Below are 23,450 nucleotides of genomic sequence, written 5' to 3'. Positions count from 1 at the left end.
TTCCCGATCCTCTATTATTTTTATGTGATCTACGTGAATACAAACCACGGCTGTGTTAGAGGAATAATGACAGAGTAATCAAGGGAACCAAGGTTATAGCGGTAATCAAACGAATGTAATCCAGGGACAAAGACCAAACATGGAAAACAGACATACAAAACAAAGAACATAAAGTAACTAAAATCATACATACAAAGTAACAAAAGTAAATGAGCAACTCGGACTCCACTAAAAACTGGGAGCATGGACCAGGTGCACCGGTAAGGTAAGCGTCCTCTGCTTTTCTAGAAACACCCGCCGAGTTGCTCATAAAAAGTCAAGTCCGAGGTAGACAAACGAGAAAAGGAAAACTATGACCCGTTGAATAAATCAGTTTTCATGGTGCTGATGGATACACCATAACGATCCACGAGTTCATGATGACGGCCATAAAACTTCTGAAGTGATGACTTCAATCTTGTAGCAACATAACCCTGTTCCAGAAAGTTCATTAACAATATATTATTGTAATATCCGTTGAAACTGAGTATATAATATACAACTTGTCAAGATTTTCTGTTCGCAAGTTGTACACTTCCTGTTTTACCTTTTTTTTTATTTTTTCTTATGCACAAAAGCGAAAATGGCGTGAATGAAGTGTGAAACTGAAATAAGAGGATACTTATTTTGCAATATTCTCACATGTGTTCATTCCTGGTCCTAAACTGCCATGGGGTAAATTAAGTGTTTTTGAAAAACTGTTTGCTTTGCAGAAAAAAATAGAAAGTAATTTAGAGAACCAGGACTTGAAAGATCATCAAAAGGATAAAATTCATTGATAAAGAATAAACATAGTAAAAAGACACATACAATAGAGAACATGAAATGAATTAACCTCTAGGGTAATCATTGTCAACAACTGTCTATCATTGAAAAGTATGTTGCTGTACTAGCAGACGAAGCCTAAAACAACACTGGTTTTGTCGTCTGCAAGACTTAGTACATCCGATGCTTATTTTATACGGCAGACATAGAAAATAATGAGACGTTTATACTGCTACCACATTATCCAAACAAGAGACACATGTAGTAGGAAACCATTATTCGTTCTGTCCTCTTTTGAAGACAATGATTGTGATCTTCCAACAACATCTCTTCAGCACCTGCGTATGGAGTTTTCAGATCACAACTGATGCGTTATGCCAAAGGTTGCTGTAACTACGCAGACTATTTGTACCGGGTTAGACTTCTTACAATAAGGGTTCTACAAGTTGCTACAAGATTGAAGTCATCAATACAGAAGTTTAATTGTGGATATCATGAACTCGTGGATCATTCCGGGGTATCCATATGCACCATGAGTACCGATATGTTCAACCTGTCATAGTTTTCTTTTCCTCTTTCGTCTACTATTGACTTGATATTTTATGAGCAACTCGTCTGGTGTTAAATAGAAAAGCAGAGGACGCTTAACCTACTGGTGCACCCGGTCCTTGCTCCCAGTCTTTTTAGTGGAGTACGAGTTGCTCATTTACTTTTGTTTCTGTGTACGTATTATTTTGGTTATTTTATGTTGTATATGTTTTCCGTGTCGCGCATTTTCCCTGGATTATATTATTTTGATTCCCGCTAGAATCGTAGTTCCCTTGATTACTCTTTCCGACCATTTATTGAATTCTAGAACTCAATAATAATTGATACAAACAACGCTTCATAGCTCGATTTGCAAAATGTTCTACCACGCCTCTTTCGGAACTTTCAACTTCCATATTTACAGCTATTAAAGTTCAACGAACGTCTTCAGTCTAACCACGACACTTCATTCTCCCGTTATTAAAAGTGGATCCTAAAAATCGAAATATCTTCTGAGAATCCACAAAGCTAAATTATTATGAGAATAAAATGTAATAACAAAATAACCGAACAGATATAAAAATTAGACAATGGTCATAACGAATTGTCAAATGAAAAGCCTGTATTACAAATAGCAATGTTAGGCAACAAATCGAAAAAATGGAAACAACCCCAATTTGGTACAGGCATTTCCATAATGAAAGCTGGGTCATATAAGGTTTAATAGAACGCATAACCTTCCGCTTTCATTACAGTACCCTACCGGTGCACCTGGTCCATGGCACCTATTTTTAGTGGAGTCCAAGTTTTCATTTGCTTTTGTTACTTTGTATGTATGATTTTAGTTACTTTATGTTCTTTGTTGTGTATGTCTGTTTTCCATGTATGGTCTTTGTCCCTGGATTACATTCTTTTGAACCACATGACTGTTCTTGCAAAACCTCTCCATTCAAATATGATCCTTCTGGTTACGTGGTTACGTGAGATTTAACCATTATCGAAAACGAATCTCTGCGTAATATCCTTTCTAAAGGTCCCAAGTACCATGAACCACGCTCCATAAATTGGAATTAGAACTTTAAAGTTCTTATGGGTGCCGTCGAGGACTATGCAAGAAAATGGATAAAACGAGAACACAAAAACATTGATTCTCTGTCAGAGTGGTTAAAGGCCGTGCGGTCTCTAATTTTGAAACGAATGAAAGTTTTAAGTAGGTCAATGAGTGCCAAGGCTACATCAGTTTCAAAGATCCCGATGTAGCAAAAACATTGTCTACTATACATGACCATTATGTTGTAACAGCAGATAAAGCCCTAAACAATATTGCTTTTATCTGCAAAACGTTTTACATCCAATGTTTATTATCAGAGGTAGAAGTAGAACATAATAGCAGTGATAAGACCTATACTGCTACCACACTCTCCAAATATGAGATTGTGGATAACCATAATCTGTGCTATCCTCTTTTGGTCTCTCTACCAAGGACGATGATTGTGATTTACCGTCTATATACTGGATTCCTAAACTCCACAAGAATCCATACAAACAACGTTTCATAGCTGGATCTGCAAAATGTACCACCAAACCTCTTTCAAAAAATTTAACTTCTATACTCACAACTGTCAAAAAGGGTCTGCAGTCCTACCACAACACTTGTTACTCCCGTAGTGGTATCAATTCAATGTGGATCCTGAAAAATTCGAAAGATCTTTTGGAGACAATTAGTTCAAGACTATTATATGAACATAATAGCATTAAAACGTATGATTTTTAAACACTGTATACTTCTATTCCCCATACTCAGTTAAAATCCCTACTTAAAACATTATACATCGTTGTTTTCCCAAAAAAGATGGTACACCTAGATACAAATATATAGTTCTCGGTAGAGACTCCTCGTACTTTGTAAGAAATAATTCCAAATCATCTTCCAAATATACAGAAATGCTGGAATTTTTAATCGACAACATATTTGTCCAGTGTGGTGGACGTGTTTTTAACTAACAGTCGCCATTCCAATGGGAACAATTTGTGCTCCTTTACTTGCTGACCTATTCCTTCACTCTTATGAGACTGACTTTATAGCTGATCTGATCCGAAAGAAAGAAAGAATATCGTTTGGCTAGATCCTTCAATCTCAGTTCCCGCTATATAGATGACGTATTATCTTTAAACAATCCTAATTTCGGGGATTTGATACATCACATTTACCCAAAAGAACTTGAAAGAAAGAATACTACAGACACTTTGAGGTCAGCCTCATATCTTGACCTACACTTAGAAATCGATGGTAAATGAAAACTATTGACCAAACTTTACGACAAAAATGATGACCCCGGATTTGACTTCTTATGAGCAACTCGGCGGGTGTTTCTAGAAAAGTAGAGGACGCTTACCCTACCGGTGCACATGGTCCGTGCTCCCAGTTTTTAGTGGAGTCCGAGTTGCTCATTTGCTTTTGTTACTTTGTATGTATGAATTTAGTTACTTTATGTTCTTTGTTGTGTATGTCTGTTTTCCATTTCTGGTCTTTTCCCCTGGATTACATTCTTTTGATTACCGCTACAACCTTGGCTTCCTTGACCACTCTTTGATTACCGCTATAACCTTGGTTCCCTTGATTACGCTTCAAAATAACCAAATAAGTCTTTAACGTTCTGGGAAAGCCACGTCAAGTTCAAGATAGAAACAATACATGTACAAGTAAGAGTACAGAATATTAATTTGTTGATATAATGAAAATTCATCATCTATAATTTAAAGTCATAGACAGACTAATTCTCGATAAATTTTTGTAATCGGAAATTACAATTTTAGGCAGGGTACAAATTAGACATATTTTTTTTTATAACATTGTTCCACAAGCCTGTCTCTCAGGTAATTATGGAGGAATAAGAAGAAATCGGAATAGTATCTACTAGCTCTGATGTACCTTATACCTTAACAACAGAGAAATATAAACAGCATATGCAGTGGCAGCTGGAAGATGACTGCACAAGAAAGGACATTTAAATTTTTGAAACCAAAATGGACTCGTTTTCCATATATTTTTGTATTGAGATGACTACAGTCGTTAAATCAGAGGTCTAAAACTGACACGGAGAAAGCTGTGTCAGTAGTCTCTTGATTTTCTATTTCTGGTGGATAAATAAACGGAAGCCATTCTCCAAATTTAGAATTATTGTTTGAGAGAAACCATCATAAATATGTCGATTTGTGAAAATCAAAGGATCTAGTTTCCTTAACCTTTCTGTATTTAACAATATTTCGAAGGAACTCCGATTTATTTGAATAAAGAAACAGGTCGGTAAAGAGATGGACACAACTAATGCCTATTGGAACGTCCATAAGCTGTTGATGAAGTGTCTATCCAAAGAAGACGAACAAAAAATTTCTATCATACTGATGACCTGTGCATGGCTGATTGTTGCAACGTTTGGCATTTTGCTCTGTAGTGGTAATATAGCCCAAAACAATGAACATGTACGAATAACAATGTAACAGTTAAATTGGGGTGAACTTTTAATTACGACGTAGAACACTAGTAGCCGTTTTTGTCTAAAATAAGACCCGCATTATATACATGAACACGTAATTGCTTTTTCAGTTCAACAATGTCTTTTTGACTGTTGTATTTGTTAATAAAGCAAAAAGTCGATGTTTTATCTTGAAGGTTAACAGCTGAACGTTTGCGTACAAAAAAATTGTGCATTAAAGCATTTTTTCATATATATATTAGTGCACACCCAACTCCAAACGAGTTTTTAGTTATTGTATTGAAAACAAAACGGCACTTTAAAGACATTAATGGAAATTCAAATCAATGTACACTTAGTGAATTTAAACACTGAAAAACACTTTGAAATATTTGTGCAATCGAACGTAAAAAGGCTGCTTGAACTATAACAATTCAAGAGGAACTAGCATTACGTTAGGAGCAAGCAATGTCTTTTATAGTATTTACAGGTCCATATAAAGACCAGGATTGTTTACGACGTTCCTTAAGGAGGCTAGGTTGATATTATATAACAAAACATTATTCATTTAATATTTGTCCGTTATATTTAAAAGGTAGTGGTTGCTCATTTGCTTTTGTTACTTAGAATGTATGATTTTAGTTACTTCATGTTCATTGTTGTGTATGTCTGTTTCCATGTCGGGTCTTTGTCCCTGGGTTGCATTCTTTTGATTACCGCTATAACCTTGGTTCCCTTGATTACTCTTTCATTTGTCTGTTTTGTTTGTTTTTGTATTTTGTTTATTGTTTTTTTGTTTTGTGTTTGTTTTTTTGTTTTTTTTGTTTTTTGTTTTGTTTGTTTGTTTGTTTTTTGTTTGTTTGTTTTGTTCTGTTTTGTTTTTGTTTTTTTTTTGGGGGGGGGGCTTATACCAAAAGAATAAGAATAACAAATAGCTTTTTGTAACATATCATTATATACGTAGCATACAGATACGTTTGCTTATAGTAGAATGGTATTTTTTCCATTATGTACAACTTAAAATCATTGCACTTTAAAAACATTTCCAAATAAAATGGGCGTACTTAAAAGAACAAATATCTGAATCATGTTACAGTCTATTTTGCACGATATTTGCTCGATAGAACAAACTCTTCAGACATGCTCACCATACTTAAGAAATATTGATGGCGATGGATTGGACATATTCTGAGGAAACCAACTGACAACATCAACCTATTGTCTCTCAGATTGACGCTAGAAGGTAAACGGAAACAGAACCCAAAGACCATATGGAGACAAACAGTTCTGGCAGACATGAGAGAAGTGAGAATGACCTGAAGTTAGATAAAAGAAGTTAGTTTAACTGCTTTGCACAAATATATTCTCTTGTTAAAAGCCTTCATACCTCTTCTCACTCATTACTTAACTCTGTGTTAACATGGGGCAGAACCCAATATATTTGTTATAAGTATCTATGCGTTGCTAACATTTTCACATCATGCATAGAAAAAAAACAAATTAACGGAGTAATACCTAATGTAAATCATGAAGCGGTTATAAAATCGGAGGAGGAACTCGGAACCAGTTCGATTATAACTTTAAGTTTTCTCTGCTTTCTTCTTACGTTGCTTGTGTTACCGTTTCCACTGTCTATTCTTTGTTTGTATGTCACGAATTTGATCACTGAAACCCTGATTGAACTTTTTTAAAAGATTTTATAGACTATTAGCATATGCATAGCCATGTCATTGATTCTATTTCGATTACCATTAGTTCTTTGATGAAAATATCTCTAATACAAGACAATATCTTAAGAGGTTATTAAGTCATAAACAATCTATTGAGCTAAAAAGGAGACGAAGTTGTTTATTAGAAGCACTGGCTGATAATCACGTGTACTCAAAGTCATTCGTGTGTTTTTGGTTGCCAGTGTCATAATACATAATCATTTATTGTTTTAAGGACTAGTATTTCAGTGTTCAAATAGCATTTGAATTAACGTTTTAAAATAGTACCATCACACAATGACTCTACGTAATAAATTCAAATAAGGTTATTTCTACTGAATAATAAAATTATTTCAAGACAAACCATCATCATGTCGATAAAAGGATACAAGTTGGCATTTTCCATGTATACTATTACAGGTATCTGTGAAGTATTTGCGTTAAGTATAGATATACGGAGTGATGCTTTCACTGTTTCATTAGGAAGTTCAATTGTCACAAATGTTCAAGGACAAACAGTTTCATTTACAAAAAGTCGCATTGATTGTGCAAAACACTGTGGCATTTCATCGCAGTGTTGTGCTGCTTCGTTCTCTGAGTCGTCAAAGGAATGTGTAATGGACAAATGCTGTGCTCCGAATACCGAATCATCGGGGATAAGTGCGTTTATTCAAAAGCAAGGTAGGACTGTTTGAAAATGCTATGTTTTATCATAAAAACTTTGAACATTGAAGACATAATATGCATCTCGAAATAACGACAATTGAATTTTGTTTATTTTTCCAATTGCATTAACGAAGCAAACGCTATGAACATATAAAGGGGTAAATTCACTGGTTTCAGGTCTACCATTTTGCCGATGTTTCAACTTACTATTTGAAGTTTTTTTATTTGCATATTTTAAAGATAAAATACTATATGAATACTGATATACAGAAAACACAAGGTGTTGTGTTACAAGGATGACTCAAAACTCTGCTTCTATACAGTTTTCAAAGAATTGTCACAAAAATGACAGGATTAGGGGTTGTTTTTTAATCCATACATATAGAGCGCAAGCTATGAACAACACAATCTTTTGTCAAGAGTTGATATGGCACAAAAGGCTGTTTTTTGTAGAAAAACCAAAGCGTTCGATAATTGCGCTGTCTATTTTCTACATACACATGTCTCGTCTCATGAAATAAGCTATTTTAACACAATTCGGCTAAATGTTCTTTCTTTGCTTTATTTTCATCTACAATTTTAAAGCAACACATGCATGAACAGCAATAAAACTTTGCTTGCAAAGAAGGTGCATATTGAACTTGTTAATTATGCAATTTTCATATTCATTTGAAACTCTTTAATTTTTTGGGCCTGATTTTGATATTTTCCGAACATACTTCTTTAGTTTCATTAAAAATATGAAAAATAGTTATTTACGCTTTGTTTTTGTTTTTCTGAAAGCAGTAAGATAGAAATAACTGCATACATGTAATAATTTAAACAGAATGAAAATATCAATGATAAGTATTTCATCAGTTTTGTTTGAATTTATAAACAAGAAAAAATAATAGCAAAAACCCTCTAAATTCATTGTGAATTAAAGTTGTTTGGTTTGATACTTTGACCTTCCTCTGTGATCTACTAAATGTTTAAAACAATGATACATACATATGTTTATTGTGTCAATTTCACACATATTTTGCGGTGTTTGTCATCAAATCTGTTGGCAGAAAGTAAAAGCAAGGAAGCAATGAACGAAACGTAGAACATGATGTAGAAAAAATCATTATCTACATTCAAACGTCTATTTTCTAATAACTGCTTTTCCGAGTTTCTTATATTATGCCAAACCCTGAGCAGAACGACAAAGAAAAAAAAATACAAAATTGCGATCGAATCAGAGCTCACGGTGGAGAAGATCAACAATTTTAAACATGAAAACACTATTAAGCATATCGTAACCTATCCCTTGAAAAGTTGCCTCGAAACTTTTTAAACCCATTTTAGATAAGTTTTTTAAGAGGGTCTACAGTCCTACCACAATACTTGTTATTCCCGTAGTGGTATTAATTCAATGTGGATCCTAAAAAATTCGAAAGAGACAATTAGTTCAAGACTATTATATGAATAAAAAAGCATTAAACATATTATTTTTCAACACTGTATACTTCTATTCCCCATATTCAGTTAAAATCCCGACTTAAAAACTTTATACATCGTTGTTTTCCAATCAAAAAGATGGTACACCTAGATACAAATATACAATTCTGGTAGAGATTCCTCATACTTTGTAAGAAATAATTCCAAATCATCTGCCAAATATACAGAGGAAGATGTTTACAAAATGCTGGAATTTTGAATCGACAACATATTTGTCCAGTGTGGTGGACGTGTTTTTCAACAAACGGTCGGCATTCCAATGGGAACAAATTGTGCTCCTTTACTTGCTGACCTTTTCCTTCACTCTTATGAGGCTGACTTTATAGATGATCTGATCCGAAAGAAAGAATATCGTTTAGCTAGATTCTTTAATCTCAGTTTCCGCAATATAAATGACGTATTATCTTTAAACAATCCTAATTTCGGGGATTTGATACATCGCATCTACCCTAAAGAACTTGAGATAAAGAATACTACAGACACTGTGAGGTCAGCCTCATATCATGACCTACACTTAGAAATCGATGGTAAAGGAAAACTATTGACCAGACTTTTCTACAAACGTGATGACTTTTCATTCAAAATTGTCAACTTACCTTTCATCTGTGGTAACATCCCTTCAGCACTTGCTTATGGAGTGTTCATATCACAACTCAATCGTTATGCCAGAGCTTGCCGAAACTACGCAGACTTTTTGTATCGCGCTAGAACTCTAACAAATAGGCGTTTGGAACAGGGTTATGTAGCTTCAAGATTGAAGTCATCATAACAAAATTTTTTATGGTCGTCATCATGAATTCGTGGATCGTTACGGTGTAACCATCTGCACCATAAACTGATTTATTCTACGAGTTATAGTTTTACTTTCCTTTTTTTTGTCTACCTCGGACTTGACTTGATATGAGCAACTCGGTGGGTGTTTCTAGAAAAGCAGAGGACGCTTACCTTATCGGTGCATCTGGTCCATGCTCCCAGTTTTTAGTGGAGTCCGCGTTGCTCATTTGCTTTTGTTACTTTGTATGTATGATTTTATTTACTATATGTTCTTGCCAATATCGGACTTGAAGCTGTAAGTAAGCATTATTTATACTGTATAAATCAAACATTATATAAGCTTACAGCCACGTTCTTTTAGTAATAACATTTCTTTTTTACATATGAATTTGGTATTTTGCACAATCTTCACATAGTGTAATTTAATTGGTCTTGTTTGTAGTATTTTTCAACAGTAATCTTCCAGAGTGTTATGCGCAAAAAGCATCAAATACATATATACATAGAAAAGTCCTTATCGAATATATGCACTTTAATCGACAAAATATTTGTCCAGTGTGGTGGACGCGTCTTTCAACAAACGTGTGCTCCTCTACTTGATGACCACATCTCTTCACTCCTATGAGGCTGATTTTATAGCTGATCTGATCCGAAAGAAATAATATCGTTTAGCAAGATCCTTTAATCTCAGTTTCCGCTATATAGATTACATGTTGTCCTTAAACAATCCTAATTTCGGGGATTTGATACATCTCATCTATCCCAAAGAACATGAGATAAAGAATACTACAGACACTGTAAAGTCAGCCTCATATCATGACCTACACTTAGTATTCGATGGTAAAGGAGAACTATTGACCAAACTTTACAGCAAACGTGATGACTTTTCATTCAGAATTGTCAACTTTCCTTTCATCTGTGGCAACATCCCTTCAGCACCTGCTTATGGAGTGTTCATATCACAACTCAATCGTTATGCCAGAGCTTGCCGAAACTACGCAGACTTTTTGTATCGCGCTAGAAGTCTAACAAATAGGCTTCTGGAACAGGGTTATGTTGCTACAAGATTGAAGTCATCACTACAGACGTTTTATGGTCGTCATCATGAACTTGTGGATCGGTATGATGTATCCATCAGCACCATGACAATTGATTCGTTCAACGTGTCATAGTTTTCCTTTCCTCTTTCGTCTACCCCGTACTTGACTTTTTAAGAGCAACTCGGTGGGTGTTTCTAGAAAAGCAGAGGACGCTTACCTTACCGGTGCACCTGGTCCATCCTCCCAGTTTTTAGTGGAGTCCGCGTTGCTCATTTGCAATTACTTAGTTACTTAATGTTCTTTGTTGTGTATGTCTATTTTCCATGTTTGGTCTTTGTCCCTGGATTACATTCTTTTGATTACCGCTATAACCTTGGTTCCCTCGATTAAAAATATATATATTTGGATAAAAAAACCTTGGCTGTATATAATAGGATTTCGACGCATGCGTTGAGCGGGTCTCGAAAATTCCCTTAGAACAAGACATTGCCGATAGAATAGAATTTACTAAGTCATTATTTGAGTACAAATAACCCTGTCAACCATGACCAAAGTCTAAAAACAAAGTGTTCACAGAGCTATGAGTGTGTTTCTTGAAAAAAAGATGAGATTGTCTTGTAATGTACCCATTCGATAAAAGGTTAGCGAGTTTATTATTAAACACGATCGAACGCAAACAAAAGTTAATGTAATTAAAAGTAATTATTTTTTTTAATGAAGCAGATACCAAGGCAGACAAAACCATTATTTCAAGACCTGAAATTACAATTTTTATTTCATCTTTTATTCATATAAAAGAAACATTCTCCAGGTGAACGAATCAAATAATATCGATGAGTGCTTCTAATCTTTCTGAACCTTATCGTTTCTTCTGTCAAGTGCACCGGAACAATATGAGGTATTTTTCTTCATTATTTCGCCCGGTAAATATCAGAGCCTTTCAAACAAAGTTTTTGTTGCACACTAGAATAATTAAATATTGTACTCTGAAAACTTTATCTATTCTGAATCAGCTAATCAATAGTTAGATAGCAGTCTTTATGGATCGTTATTGTGTATCCATCTGCACCATGAAAATCGATTTGTTCATCGTGTCATAGTTTTTCTTTCCATTTCGTCTATCCCGGTCTTGAATTTATATCAGCGACTCGGCGGGGGTGTTTCTAGAAAAGCAGAGGATACTTACCTTACCGGTGCACCTGGTCCATGTTCCCAGTTAATGGAGTCCAAGTTGTTTACTTGCTTTTGTTACGTTGCATGTATTATTTTCCTTTACTAGATCCTTTAATCTCAGTTTCCGCTATATAGATTAGAAATCGATGGTAAAAGAAAACTATTGACCAAACATTACAACAAACGTAATGACTTTTCATTCAGAATTGTGAAATTTCCTTTCATTTGTGGCAACATCCCTTCAGCACAAATAGGCTTCTGGAACAGGGTTATATTGCTACAAGATTGAAGTCATAACTACGGAAGTTTTATGAACTCGTGGATTGTTATGGTGTATCCATCCGCACAATGAACACTGATTTGTTCAATGTGTCATACTTTTTCTGTCCTCGTTTTTCTACCCTGGACTTGACTTTTTATGAGCATCTCGGTGGGTGTTTCTAGAAAAACAGAGGACGCTTACCTTACCGGTGCACCTGGCACGCAGTTTTTCTGGAGTCTGAGTTACTCATTTGATTTTGTTACTTTGTAAGTATGATTTTAGTTACTTTATGTTCTTTGTTGTGTATGTATGTTTTCCATGTCTGGTCTTTGTCCCTGATTATATTCTTTTGATTACCGCTATAAACATGGTTCCCTTGATTACTCTTTTAGTTACTTAATGTTCTTTGTCTGTGTTTGGTCTTTGTCGTTGGATTTCTTTCTTTTGATTGCTGCTTGAACCTTGGTTCCCTTGATTACTCTTTTATACAAATTACACACCAGGTGATACATGCATGTTAAAAAAACTCATGGAAACATTTGCAGACCATATAAACAGTCTTAATGTGTCATTTGGTTGTCGTATGTATAGATTGTACATGAAATTGGCAAGAGTTATTGTTCTTGATTTGTTTTTTGATTGTTGTTTGATTAGGTTGATTTAAGTGGGAGATGAATGTATGGTTTTCTAAAAAAAAATTGCAGATTTTATTCTAGAAAAGGTCATAATTTCGTAAAAATATTGCATATGTAGACAAAATAAAAAATAGTTTATTCAATTGTTTTTCTACAGCATAAAGGTAGTGCCTAAATTTTATATGGACTAGTGCACAATGTAAGACCTTCCAAATATAATGACCTTGTCCGCAATAAAAGATGAATTGTCAATTTCATATAAAGCTGTTCTAACAAAACTAAAAATTAAGTGCACAAAAATACTGAAATAAAGAAGATTTAGGAACAAGACTGTCACAAACAATGAAAACAAAAACAAAATAAATTAATAAACCTAAAAAAAAACTAAATAAATCAAATTGAGACTGCCTATTTGGTGTGTCTTCATAACCCATCGCTCTCCGTGAATATGCAAATTGTTATTTGACTAATTTACATGTTTCTTCAATTTCTCTTACAATCCATCACTCGTTACTTGTTTTGACATTTTCCGAATCCAATGTACGGATATTAAGGCATAGCCTTTTTATTATAAAAACGATATAAGAATGTTTGACAATTTAACCTAACAATACGATTAAAAGGTCAATGACATGTTGCTATATTTTAAGTCAGTTTTAATTTAGTCTTTGATTTTGAATGCTTTGTGTATATCATTTCAAACGTAAGATAAATCCGTAGATTGTAAATACCTATGAATACGACATCCTTTGAAATGTACCATTAAGGGCATATTTCACATTAAGATTATGCCATTGTTACAAAAAGCATTTTGAAAAAATACTGAAGCCCCAATGGGAAAACTGTATTGATTAATCCCTGTGGTAGGCATATAAAGGGAAAGTTAAGAAAACCTAGTTTCCATGTCATACGTGTGAAAAGCTTACGCCTTTGTACACACAAAAAAAAATATGATTAAAAATTCTGTCAAATTATTTTAAAAACTAATTGTTATCTTGCGGTAGCCGATGTGTGGTCATCAAATATATATATGGGTTACACTATTATTTCTAGGTTTAAAAAAAATGATAGAGATCTATTTTAATGCAAAATCAGAAATGAAAAAAAAAACATACACAAAACAATGATATATATATATATATATATATATATATATATATATATATATATATATATATATATATATATATATACACACAAAACAGAAAAAAAAATTATGAGCAGTAATAATAATAATGACGAAATAACTTTCATTTTTTGTTGGTATTCCTATGATAGATAAAGAAAGTCTTTTGAATAGATATAACATGTTACTAAGAGAAACTTAAAATCATTTACGTTAACATGATTTGTGTATATTTGCACAAATCTTGTATTGTACATTGTTAAACCCAGTGCTTAATACGGTATCTGCAGCCTTTTAAATTTTGATGTGAATATTTTGAAATGTCGAGGAGAATTTAACAAAAAAGAATTAACGACAATCTATACATCATACTGATAATAACAAATGCTCAAGAATCTGTCAAGTGTAATGTTTTTGTCATAAGATTGTGAAAGAACGTACACTCACAATAGAGCCTTACAGTACTGCACATCCATCAATGTTTAAGAGGCAGTCTCCCTTCATGATTAACGGAAGAATTATGATCATTTCTCTTATTATTTTATACTGGAATTCGACAGTATTATTTAATCTATTGTTAGGAACATCGTAAAGTGTTGAGGGCTTCCAATGCTATATTTTTATTTAAAACCTGAATGTCATGCACAGAAAATAAGTACGTTTTAAATCTGTGATTTCCGTGTAAAGTATTCAATACATAAATGTAATTTTGGATGGCGATTCAGATAAATAATTCAATTGTGTAATAATATGTTGTGTCAGGAAAGATAGAAAAGGTGTTTGTTGTTTCGCTTTTTTATTCGCACTGACTTATAACTTCCTATATCTGCGCAGTAGAGTGGGAACGGATGATTTTGCTAGAAACCATAAACGCTCATGGTATTATCGATATCATAAGAAACATCCTAAATCTATATTTGATAAAGTATGAGTCTCGTAAAAGGAGTAATAAAGGAAACTAAGATTCTAGCCGAAATCAAAATTAAGAATGTAATGCGGGGACAAAGAAAGACAAACAACACAAACAACATAAAATACATGTAATCAAATTAATACGTACAAATAAATAAAACTAAATTAGCAATTTTGACTCCACTAAAACTTGGAGCATGTGCAACAAAAGTGTTCGAATAATGTACATCAGAACTATTATCAAGTTATAATATATCACTTGATTTTCTCATGAACTTTAGAATTTTTTTTCACTCGAACTGAGCAAATACATTTATATTTGAAAGAGTAATCAAGGGAACCAAGGTTATAGCGGTAATCAAAAGAATGCAATCCAGGGACAAAGACCAGACATGGAAAACAGACATACACAACAAAGAACGTAAAGTGACTAAAATCATACATAGAAAGTAACAAAAGTAATTGAGCAACTCGGACTCCACTAAAACTGGGAGCATGGACCAGGTGCACCGGTAGGGTAAGCGTCCTCTTCTTTTCTAGAAACACCCGCCGATTTGCTCATAAAAAGTCATGTCCAGGGTAGACAAAAGAGGAAAGGAAAACTATGACCCGTTGAATAAATCAGTTTTCATGGTGCTGACGGATACATCATACCGATCCACGAGTTCATGATGACGACAATAAACTTCTGTAGTGATGACTTCAATCTTGTAGCAACATAACCCTGTTCCAGAAGCCTATTTGTTAGACATCTAGCGCGATACAAAAGGTCTGCGTAGTTTCGGCAAGCTCTGGCATAACAATTGAGTTGTGATATGAACACTCCATAAGCAGGTGCTAAAGGGATGTTGCCACAGATGAAAGGAAAGTTGACACTTCTGAATGAAAAGTCATCACGTTTGTCGTAAAGTTTGGTCAATAGTTTTCCTTTACCATCGATTTCTAAGTGTAGGTCAAGATATGAGGCTGACTTCACATTATCTGTAGTACCCTTTATCTCAAGTTCTTTTGGGTAGATGCGATGTATCAAATCCCCGAAATTAGGATTATTTAAAGATAATACGTCATCTATATAGCGGAAACTGAGATTGAAGGATCTAGCCAAACGATATTCTTTCTTTCTGACCAAATCAGCTATAAAGTCAGCCTCACAAGAATGAAGAATAGGTCAGCAAGTAAAGGAGCACAATTTGTTCCCATTGGAATGCCGACCGATTGTTGAAAAACACCTCCACCACACTGGACAAATATGTTGTCAATTAAAATTTCCAGCATTTTGTAAACATCTTCCTCTGTATACTTGGAGGATGAATTGGAATTATTTCTTACAAAGTATGAGGAATCTCTACCAAGAACTATATATTTGTATCTAGGTGTACCATCTTTTTTAGGAAAAACAACGATGTATAATGTTTTTAAGTCGGGATTTTAACTGAGTATGGGGAATAGAAGTATACAGTGTTGAAAAATCATAGGTTTTAATGCTATTATATTCAGATAATAGTCTTGAACTGATTGTTTCCAAAAGATCTTTCGAATTTTTCAGGATCCACATTGAATTAATACCACTACGGGAGTAACAAGTGTTGTGGTAGGACTGCAGACCCTCTTTGACAGTTGTAAGTATAGAAGTTAAAAGTTTTGAAAGAGGTTTGGTGGTACATTTTGCAGATCCAGCTATGAAACGTTGTTTGTGTGGATTCTTGTGAAGTTTAGGAATCCAGTACATAGACGGTAAATCACAATCATCGTCCTTGGTAGAGAGACCAAAAGAGGATAACACAGATTTATAGTTTTCCACAATCTCTTCTTTGGAGAGAGTGGTAGCAGTATAGGTCTTATCACTGCTATTATTTTCTACGTCTACCTCTGATAATAAACATTGGATGTAAAACGTTTTGCAGACAAAACCAATGTTGTTTTGGGCTTTGTCTGCTGGTACGACAACATATTTGTCATGTATAGTAGACAATGTTTTTGCTACATCGGGGTCTTTGAAAACTGATGTAGCCTTGGCACTCATTGACCTACTTAAAACTTTCATTCGTTTCAAAATTGAAGACCTCACGGCCTTTAACCACTCTGACAGAGAATCAATGTCTTCTTGTTCTCGTTTTATCTATTTTCTTGTATAGTCCTCGACGGCATCCATAAGAACTTTAAAGTTATAATTCCAATTTATGGAGCGTGGTTCACGGTACTTGGGATCTTTAGAAAGGATATTACGTAGAAATTCGTTTTCGATAATGGTTAAATCTCCCGTAAAGACGTAACCAGAAGGACCATATTTGAATGGAGAGCTTTTGCAAGAACAGTCAGATGGTTTAGCCTTGAAGTCCTCAATCTCGAGGTTCTGCAATAGCCTTTTATAACTGAAAATTTTGGATGCAGTGGGTGAAGTATATGAATATGAAATAATTGGTATGGATTTGTCTTTGAAATATGGGGGAATTTTGTTGGTAATGTTTTTATGATGGAGGATGTTAGCCAAATTAATTGCATCTATACCTTTGTTGACAAACAGTAGTGGAATAAATGATCGTTTTTCTTCATCTTGATTTTACACACAAACTGGTTTAAAGAGTCTGTGGAAACCAATATCCAAAATGATGGCAACAAGTCTGTATAATGGGGAGGTGGGGTCAGAAACAGGAGTGTCAAGACTTGTTTTGTAAAGGGAGTGTAGTAGAGTGAGAGGTATAGAATAAAGTTTGATTCTTGTGAATCGAGCTGCTACGTGAATTTTATGTGTATTCTTCACATAAAGTTTATGTTAAGTGAATTCCAGGTGAACATTATATGAATTTCATATTGAATGCACGTGAATTTCACATGGTGATTAATTACATGGATTTCACGTAAACAATATTTTCCTGTGTTTTATGGGAAAGGTGATACAATTAATACCTACGAAGGATTTTCATACTGAAGTCAGTCGAGTAATATTCCGTGAAATGCACCAAATTGTCCTGTTTGTACCACAGGGACATGGGTCATGAGTTAGATCCATTAAATGAGCAAACACTGTACTAAAATGTTGTTTTAACGATATTTTACATTTTACAGTCCATGGCCGCCTTCTTGGATTGCACTACCTACTTCTCTTTGAATAAAAAAAAACCCTCGCTACATACCTTATTTTCATCTTTAAGATAAAAATAAGGTATGTATTCGGCGGAATATATGAAAACTTTCCACTTCGTACAAGAACTGTAAAAATACCGCTGTGGGGAGACCTGAGACATTAATTGTGAACGAGACAGAAATAATTCATGTAACGTTCAAGATAAAAATAAGGCATGTAGCGAAGGGTTTGGGTATTCAAAGAGAAGTAGGTATTGAAATCCAAGATGGAGTTAAACCCATTAAATGAGCAAAACGTGTACTAAAATGCCGTTTTAACAATTTCTTTTATATTTTACAATCCATGGTCATACACTAAAAAAACATAAGTGCAACGGGCCGCCATATTTTGTTGGAATTTCACAGATAGCTGTACTGAAGGTGTGATACGTTGTAATAAGTGGTATTGCTTTTAAAGTTGCATGTCTGAAGTTGTAATATGATGTTATAAGTGATATTGTATTTTTACAGTAAGCTGTATTGACTGCGTGATACGTTGTAACAAGTGATACTTTTTTTTGTTAGCTGTATTGGTAGTGTGATACTCTGTAACAAGTAATATTTCGTTATCGGTTAGTTGTATTGATGATTCGATACGTTGTTATAAGTGATATTTCTTTTTCGGTTAGCTGTATTGATGGTATGATATGTTGTAACTAGTGATAGTTATTTTACAGTTACATGCAATCAAGGTGTGATACGTTGTAACCAGTGTTACTTCTTCTCGTCTGACGCAAAGACTTGGGCGGATTCACAGGTAAGTACTAACAAACAACATTTATTTTCTAAAGCAAATGTAATAAAAAATATCTTACTTCCACTTCGGACTTCATGCAACTGTCCACAGTCAGACGTTGGTAATTAATACACGTCTGTGGCGTTATAATACTCTTTAATAGTTGGATTGTGGGAACTGGTTATCGTTTTGTCACCATAGATTTAATACTTTCTTGTCGGGGCATTTCAGGGCTTGCTTAATTTATTAAAGAGTAATCAAGGGAACCAAGGTTATAGCGGTAATCAAAAGAATGCAATCCAGGGACAAAGACCAGACATGGAAAACAGACATACACAACAAAGAACATAAAGTAACTAAAATCATACATATAAAGTAGCAAAAGTAAATGAGCAACTCGGACTCCACTAAAAACTGGGAGCATGGACCAGGTGCACCAGTAGGGTAAGCGTCCTCTGCCTTTCTAGAAACACCCGCCGAGTTGCTCATAAAATGTCAAGTCCGGGGTAGACAAACGAGGGAAGTAAAACTATGACCCGTTGAATAAATCAGTTCTCATGGTGCTGATGGATACACCATAACATGGCCTCAGAAGTATTTACTTTTTTGAATTTAGTTACATGGTGGTGCATTTGTTGCGTTTCATCATATCTGTTATTTTTTCATCGTTACTATGTATTGACTGATCATGTTTTCTAACATTTAAAAAATTCCAACATATTGCAGAATATGACGAATGTGCAAGAATACGATCTTTGGCTTTTAAATAGTCCAACAATTTTTCCTTCCCTGAAGATATGATGTCAAATAAATTTACAAAACAATTCGTGGACTACTAAAATAAGATGAATAACATTATCAGAAAAAAGTTCAGGTTGGCACGAAAGTAGAGAAGTTCATATTTCTCACCATGCGAAATGATCCCTTAAATGGCATATGCTTTGTGTGTTTAATGTTTATTAAAAGCAATAAAGTTAAAAGACATCATAATTTTATATCCAAATAAAGTATTGGTAGTCTTTCATGCATAAAAGTTCTGAATATAACAAAAAATCAGTACATTTTATATTTCTTTTTTTAACCTCAACTAGCAACAATGTGCCAATCGTGGAGGTCATGTTATTGGGGACGAACTAGAAGATCAGACGACGTACGATTTTGTTGTTGATCATGCTAAATCACTTGGTAAGTTATGTCATATTTAACCAATCACCTTAACAGTTATCACGCATGAAGGTGATTTTTCTTTTATGTTTGGACTGTTGGTTTTATAATAATGAAGTTGAGGTTTATCAAAAAGAACTATCATTTATTTAATATATGTTTTCCTTTCGATAACTTTGTGTATCAGGCTACATTTTCATTGTTTTAACTATATAATATTGCGATATAATTTTTCGATCCTATCTATATGACAATGTATTGAGTTTTTAAAACTATGTACATAATACATTCAAATATTCGTTATAACACTGATGAAAGAAATGGGAAGAAAATCATTCCATGAGAAGATAAACATACTATAATATATGTATGAAAGTTTAAAAAAGAAGTACTTAGTAGTTAGAAGAATGAAATTGAAAAAATAATCAAACTGTCCAAACATGTCTTTATATAAATTGACTAAAGTCGAGACTTTCCAGATTTTGAAGAGTCTCGACTAAAGTAGAATAATTGGATAATTCAAATCTGTAAAATTAATGTAATATCAGAAACTAATTCGTCACAATTAAAATAGAAAAAACTGTCTGCTTACAACGGAAACTGCTTATCTTAGAGAGCAATCACAAACTTTAATGCAATCCATCCCCGAGATTGAATTTTACACATTTGTAAATGCATTTTTATGATAGTCTTATTTTAATTTCTTTTAATTCAGGTTCAATTTACCATTATTATACATCTGGTTATTTTGATCATGTTACATCTGCCCATTATTGGAAGATCTCAGTCAAACCTATCCTAACACTACGCTGGGGAATGGGGCAGCCAGGAGTAAATGAAGATTGTATTTATTTAGAGAAAATGGACAATTACCGTTATCATGATGTTACATGTGGAGCTTCAAGACGATACATCTGTGTTACCGATTTATTCTAAAAAACAAATCAACGTTGGTACATATTTGTTTAAATTAGTATGGATTTGATTTGTGAATTTTTTTTATATAAGAGTATGCTGTGTCTACATATAAGAAAGACCAGTAAATCATGTAATACATTTAATTAATAATCTAGTGATTCTGAACATATTGTTCTTACAGAAAAAAATGTCTTAAAATGACAAAACCATAAAAAGTGTGGAAATGTAAATTAGATATTGTCGTTAATTCACGGAAACGCTGGAACAATAACCAATCATCGCCTGGTCTAAAATAAGTCAACTTATATTAAGATATCCCTTGAAAGGAATCGAATGTATTATTGAGTGGATTTTGTTGTGCATTTGTTCTTTTTTTAATTAGATTATAGGTAATGGTAGTAAATGCGCATTTAACCTTTGACCTTAGAAGCACTGAGAGTCTGATTTCAGTCGGACAGGAAATTAAGTTGTAATATCAAGTGTATATAAAATAAGGATCGTTTAAGTATCCTTAATGCTTTGAAAATGTTTGTAGCTCGCGTCTTGCAGATTAGTTAAATAATGAAGAAAAATAAATCCTAGTTGATTTAAAACTTTAAAAAGCTTTGTCATTTAAAAAGTATCAATATAACCAACTTCGTCCGGTTACAAGTCATATTAGGAGAATGGTTAATGTTTGTGGCCGAATAAAATTTAGCCCCACCGCAAAATTCATGTGCATGACCACAGACAGGTATGTTGGTCTTTAATTTGTCTCTGTAAAGAATTTACATCGATATGTTACCATGGATTTATTTTCTTTGCTTTTGATGCCTTTGAATTTTGCTGACGACGTTTTAGTGATCTCCAAAGATGTTTCATGTGATACGCTGGTGCATGTGCAACATTTCATTATGCATGTCCGTCTTTTTCGTTAGATTTCAAAGATATGTTGAAGCAAGTATGATACTCCAAAATCTGCTAAGAGGAAATTAAACTACACATATAGTGGAACAAGTGATGCAATATTAACTCCTTAGTGATAATAGAGGACTAATAATATGATAGATTTCCATTTCCCCTTTCAATTTGGTTTTAATTCTGAATTGATTGGGTAATTAAGTAAATGCTATAATTTGACTGCGTGGAACGGTAGTGTTATATGAGTTCAAAACCAATGTAAAAACATCCAAAAAAAAAAATAATCACACAAAATGCCAAAAGGGAAAGAACATCAATAATATATGATAAGAAATTGCAAAGTCAACTCCATATCAGTCAGGAAGAACATGGTGAAGATACACTCCTTGTCTTGCTATACCATTGGAATAAAATCCATCATATCGATGAAAAACACATGATGAAAGCCCACTTCTTTGCTTGCTATACCGTAGAAATAAAATCATCAATTCGATGAAAAAATTATGGCACCGTGATATGAATATACAGATTCTCCTTCATTATTGAGTGGTTGGAATTATTTCTCCACTCGAGATGGTAAAAATGCTTCAACATGAGAGCTTTAGCGATAGTGATAAAATCTTAATTTTCCCGTAGAGAGTGGAGGGATAATTTAAATCAAGAATAGGCTAAAGGAGAATTGTTTTCTCCCATGAAATCTGTAGAAAACTCAGACATGTAAATTGGGATGAAAACTCTTGCAGATATTGAATTATCGCCCGGTAGTTAAACAGTTACGTTCATTTTTAATCAACAGCACGTCGGAGAAAAAAGTACTTGCTCAGTTAATTATTGTTAATAATTACTACATTTCAATTATCACTAAGGGTAACACTAGATTATGTCATTTGTTTTGGCCCATGCCCCCACTTTACTGGGTAGTAAATTGAATTGGAATCACCACGTCCGTCCGAATTTCGTTGCTGTGTGGCTTTACCAAGATGGCGCATACGTTTTAAGAGAATTTGGGTGCTATTCGATATCAACTTCAACCAATTTTTCTTGGGACTTCGCCAGTTTTAACAATGCTTATATTGTCACAAAAATGTCGGCTTCCAATGGATGGATTTATTTTAAAATTTGGGTGATATGTTGGCGATTTTGGGTGTAGCTCATTATCAACTTCATGTAAGATATGGGTATATCTGGCTCGACAACACGTGCAAATTCATATTTTATATTTTTTTCTGACAAAAATCAGACAAATAGCAAATATGATATTGAAAAAAAGGAACACTGGTTTTATAATAAAACCTGATAGCATGAATGTCGTCGCATAAGTAGGGTAAGCAACCTCTTTGTTTATTCAAGTGAAAAAAGTGAGATTTGGCTAGTAAGAATATTTTTTTTCCGTTGGAAATTCCAGTTTGCTGGAACACATTTTTTTCTTGAATAGAGTTTGGAGCCTACGTGTCCTTATTTCCTTATTAAACACAGAGTTTAGCTGGACCGTACATATTTTTGGTAGAGTAGTAGTAGTAAAACTTAAAATACAAGGGGTCAATAGGATTTTACAATATCAAACCGGCTTATGCTACTTTACCACAAAGCATGGGTTAGTCGTGGTTTATGAAATTGAAAATTGAGTTGTAAAACCTTGAATTTTGTGTCATTTTGTCATTGAAACATGGTTATTGTTAGATTAACAATTTAAAGAGCGTTATTAGCTATCAAAATCTGTAGTTTCAACGCTGTAACCGTAGGTGTAAACAGGTCTGCAATATAGATGTACTTGAGATCACAGAGAAGAGCATGGTTTTACATGTTCTTCAACACATTCCTTTTAAAATCCACACACACATGGTTTTAACATCAGTGTGTAGAGGGGATTTGTGGCTGATTTCAGGATGTAAGGTTGGAAGTACTGATTTTAGCATTGATTAGAAATTTTGTACATCATATATACATGTAGATAATAAATCAATGCTTTTTAAACAATGGATCAAGTGGATATAGTAATAAGACAATATAGAGGGTAAATAA

The 23,450-nt window shown here is 33.9% G+C and overlaps 1 protein-coding gene across 1 annotated transcript; it reads left to right on the top strand.

Moving 5' to 3' along the window:
• Nucleotides 1–6,727: 6,727 nt before the first annotated feature.
• LOC148606068 (uncharacterized) lies at nt 6,728–23,437 on the top strand. The gene is made up of 4 exons (XM_088543725.1): nt 6,728–7,198; nt 18,388–18,467; nt 19,538–19,631; nt 20,326–23,437. The coding sequence occupies exons 1-4, from the start codon at nt 6,889–6,891 to the stop codon at nt 20,544–20,546; spliced, it is 705 nt and encodes a 234-aa protein (XP_088399851.1). The 5' UTR covers nt 6,728–6,888; the 3' UTR covers nt 20,547–23,437.
• The last annotated feature ends 13 nt before the right edge of the window (nt 23,438–23,450 follow it).

The sequence above is a fragment of the Perna viridis genome, chromosome 9, assembly GCF_037379345.1.
Source record: "Perna viridis isolate PV_CMFRI_1.1 ecotype Kerala chromosome 9, ASM3737934v1, whole genome shotgun sequence".
NCBI lineage: Eukaryota > Metazoa > Mollusca > Bivalvia > Mytilida > Mytilidae > Perna > Perna viridis.
The sequence above is the reverse complement of the archived record's forward strand: the minus strand, read 5'-3'. Positions and strand labels throughout refer to the sequence as shown.

What these genes read in the sequence shown, in the direction of transcription:
- LOC148606068 (XM_088543725.1), top strand. Translation starts at nt 6,889, where the DNA reads ATGTCGATAAAAGGATACAAGTTGGCATTTTCCATGTATACTATTACA. An exon ending in AGACTTGGGCGGATTCACAG is followed by an intron (nt 18,468 to 19,537) that starts GTAAGTACTAAC and finishes AACCTCAACTAG; the next exon opens with CAACAATGTGCCAATCGTGG. An exon ending in TGATCATGCTAAATCACTTG is followed by an intron (nt 19,632 to 20,325) that starts GTAAGTTATGTC and finishes CTTTTAATTCAG; the next exon opens with GTTCAATTTACCATTATTAT.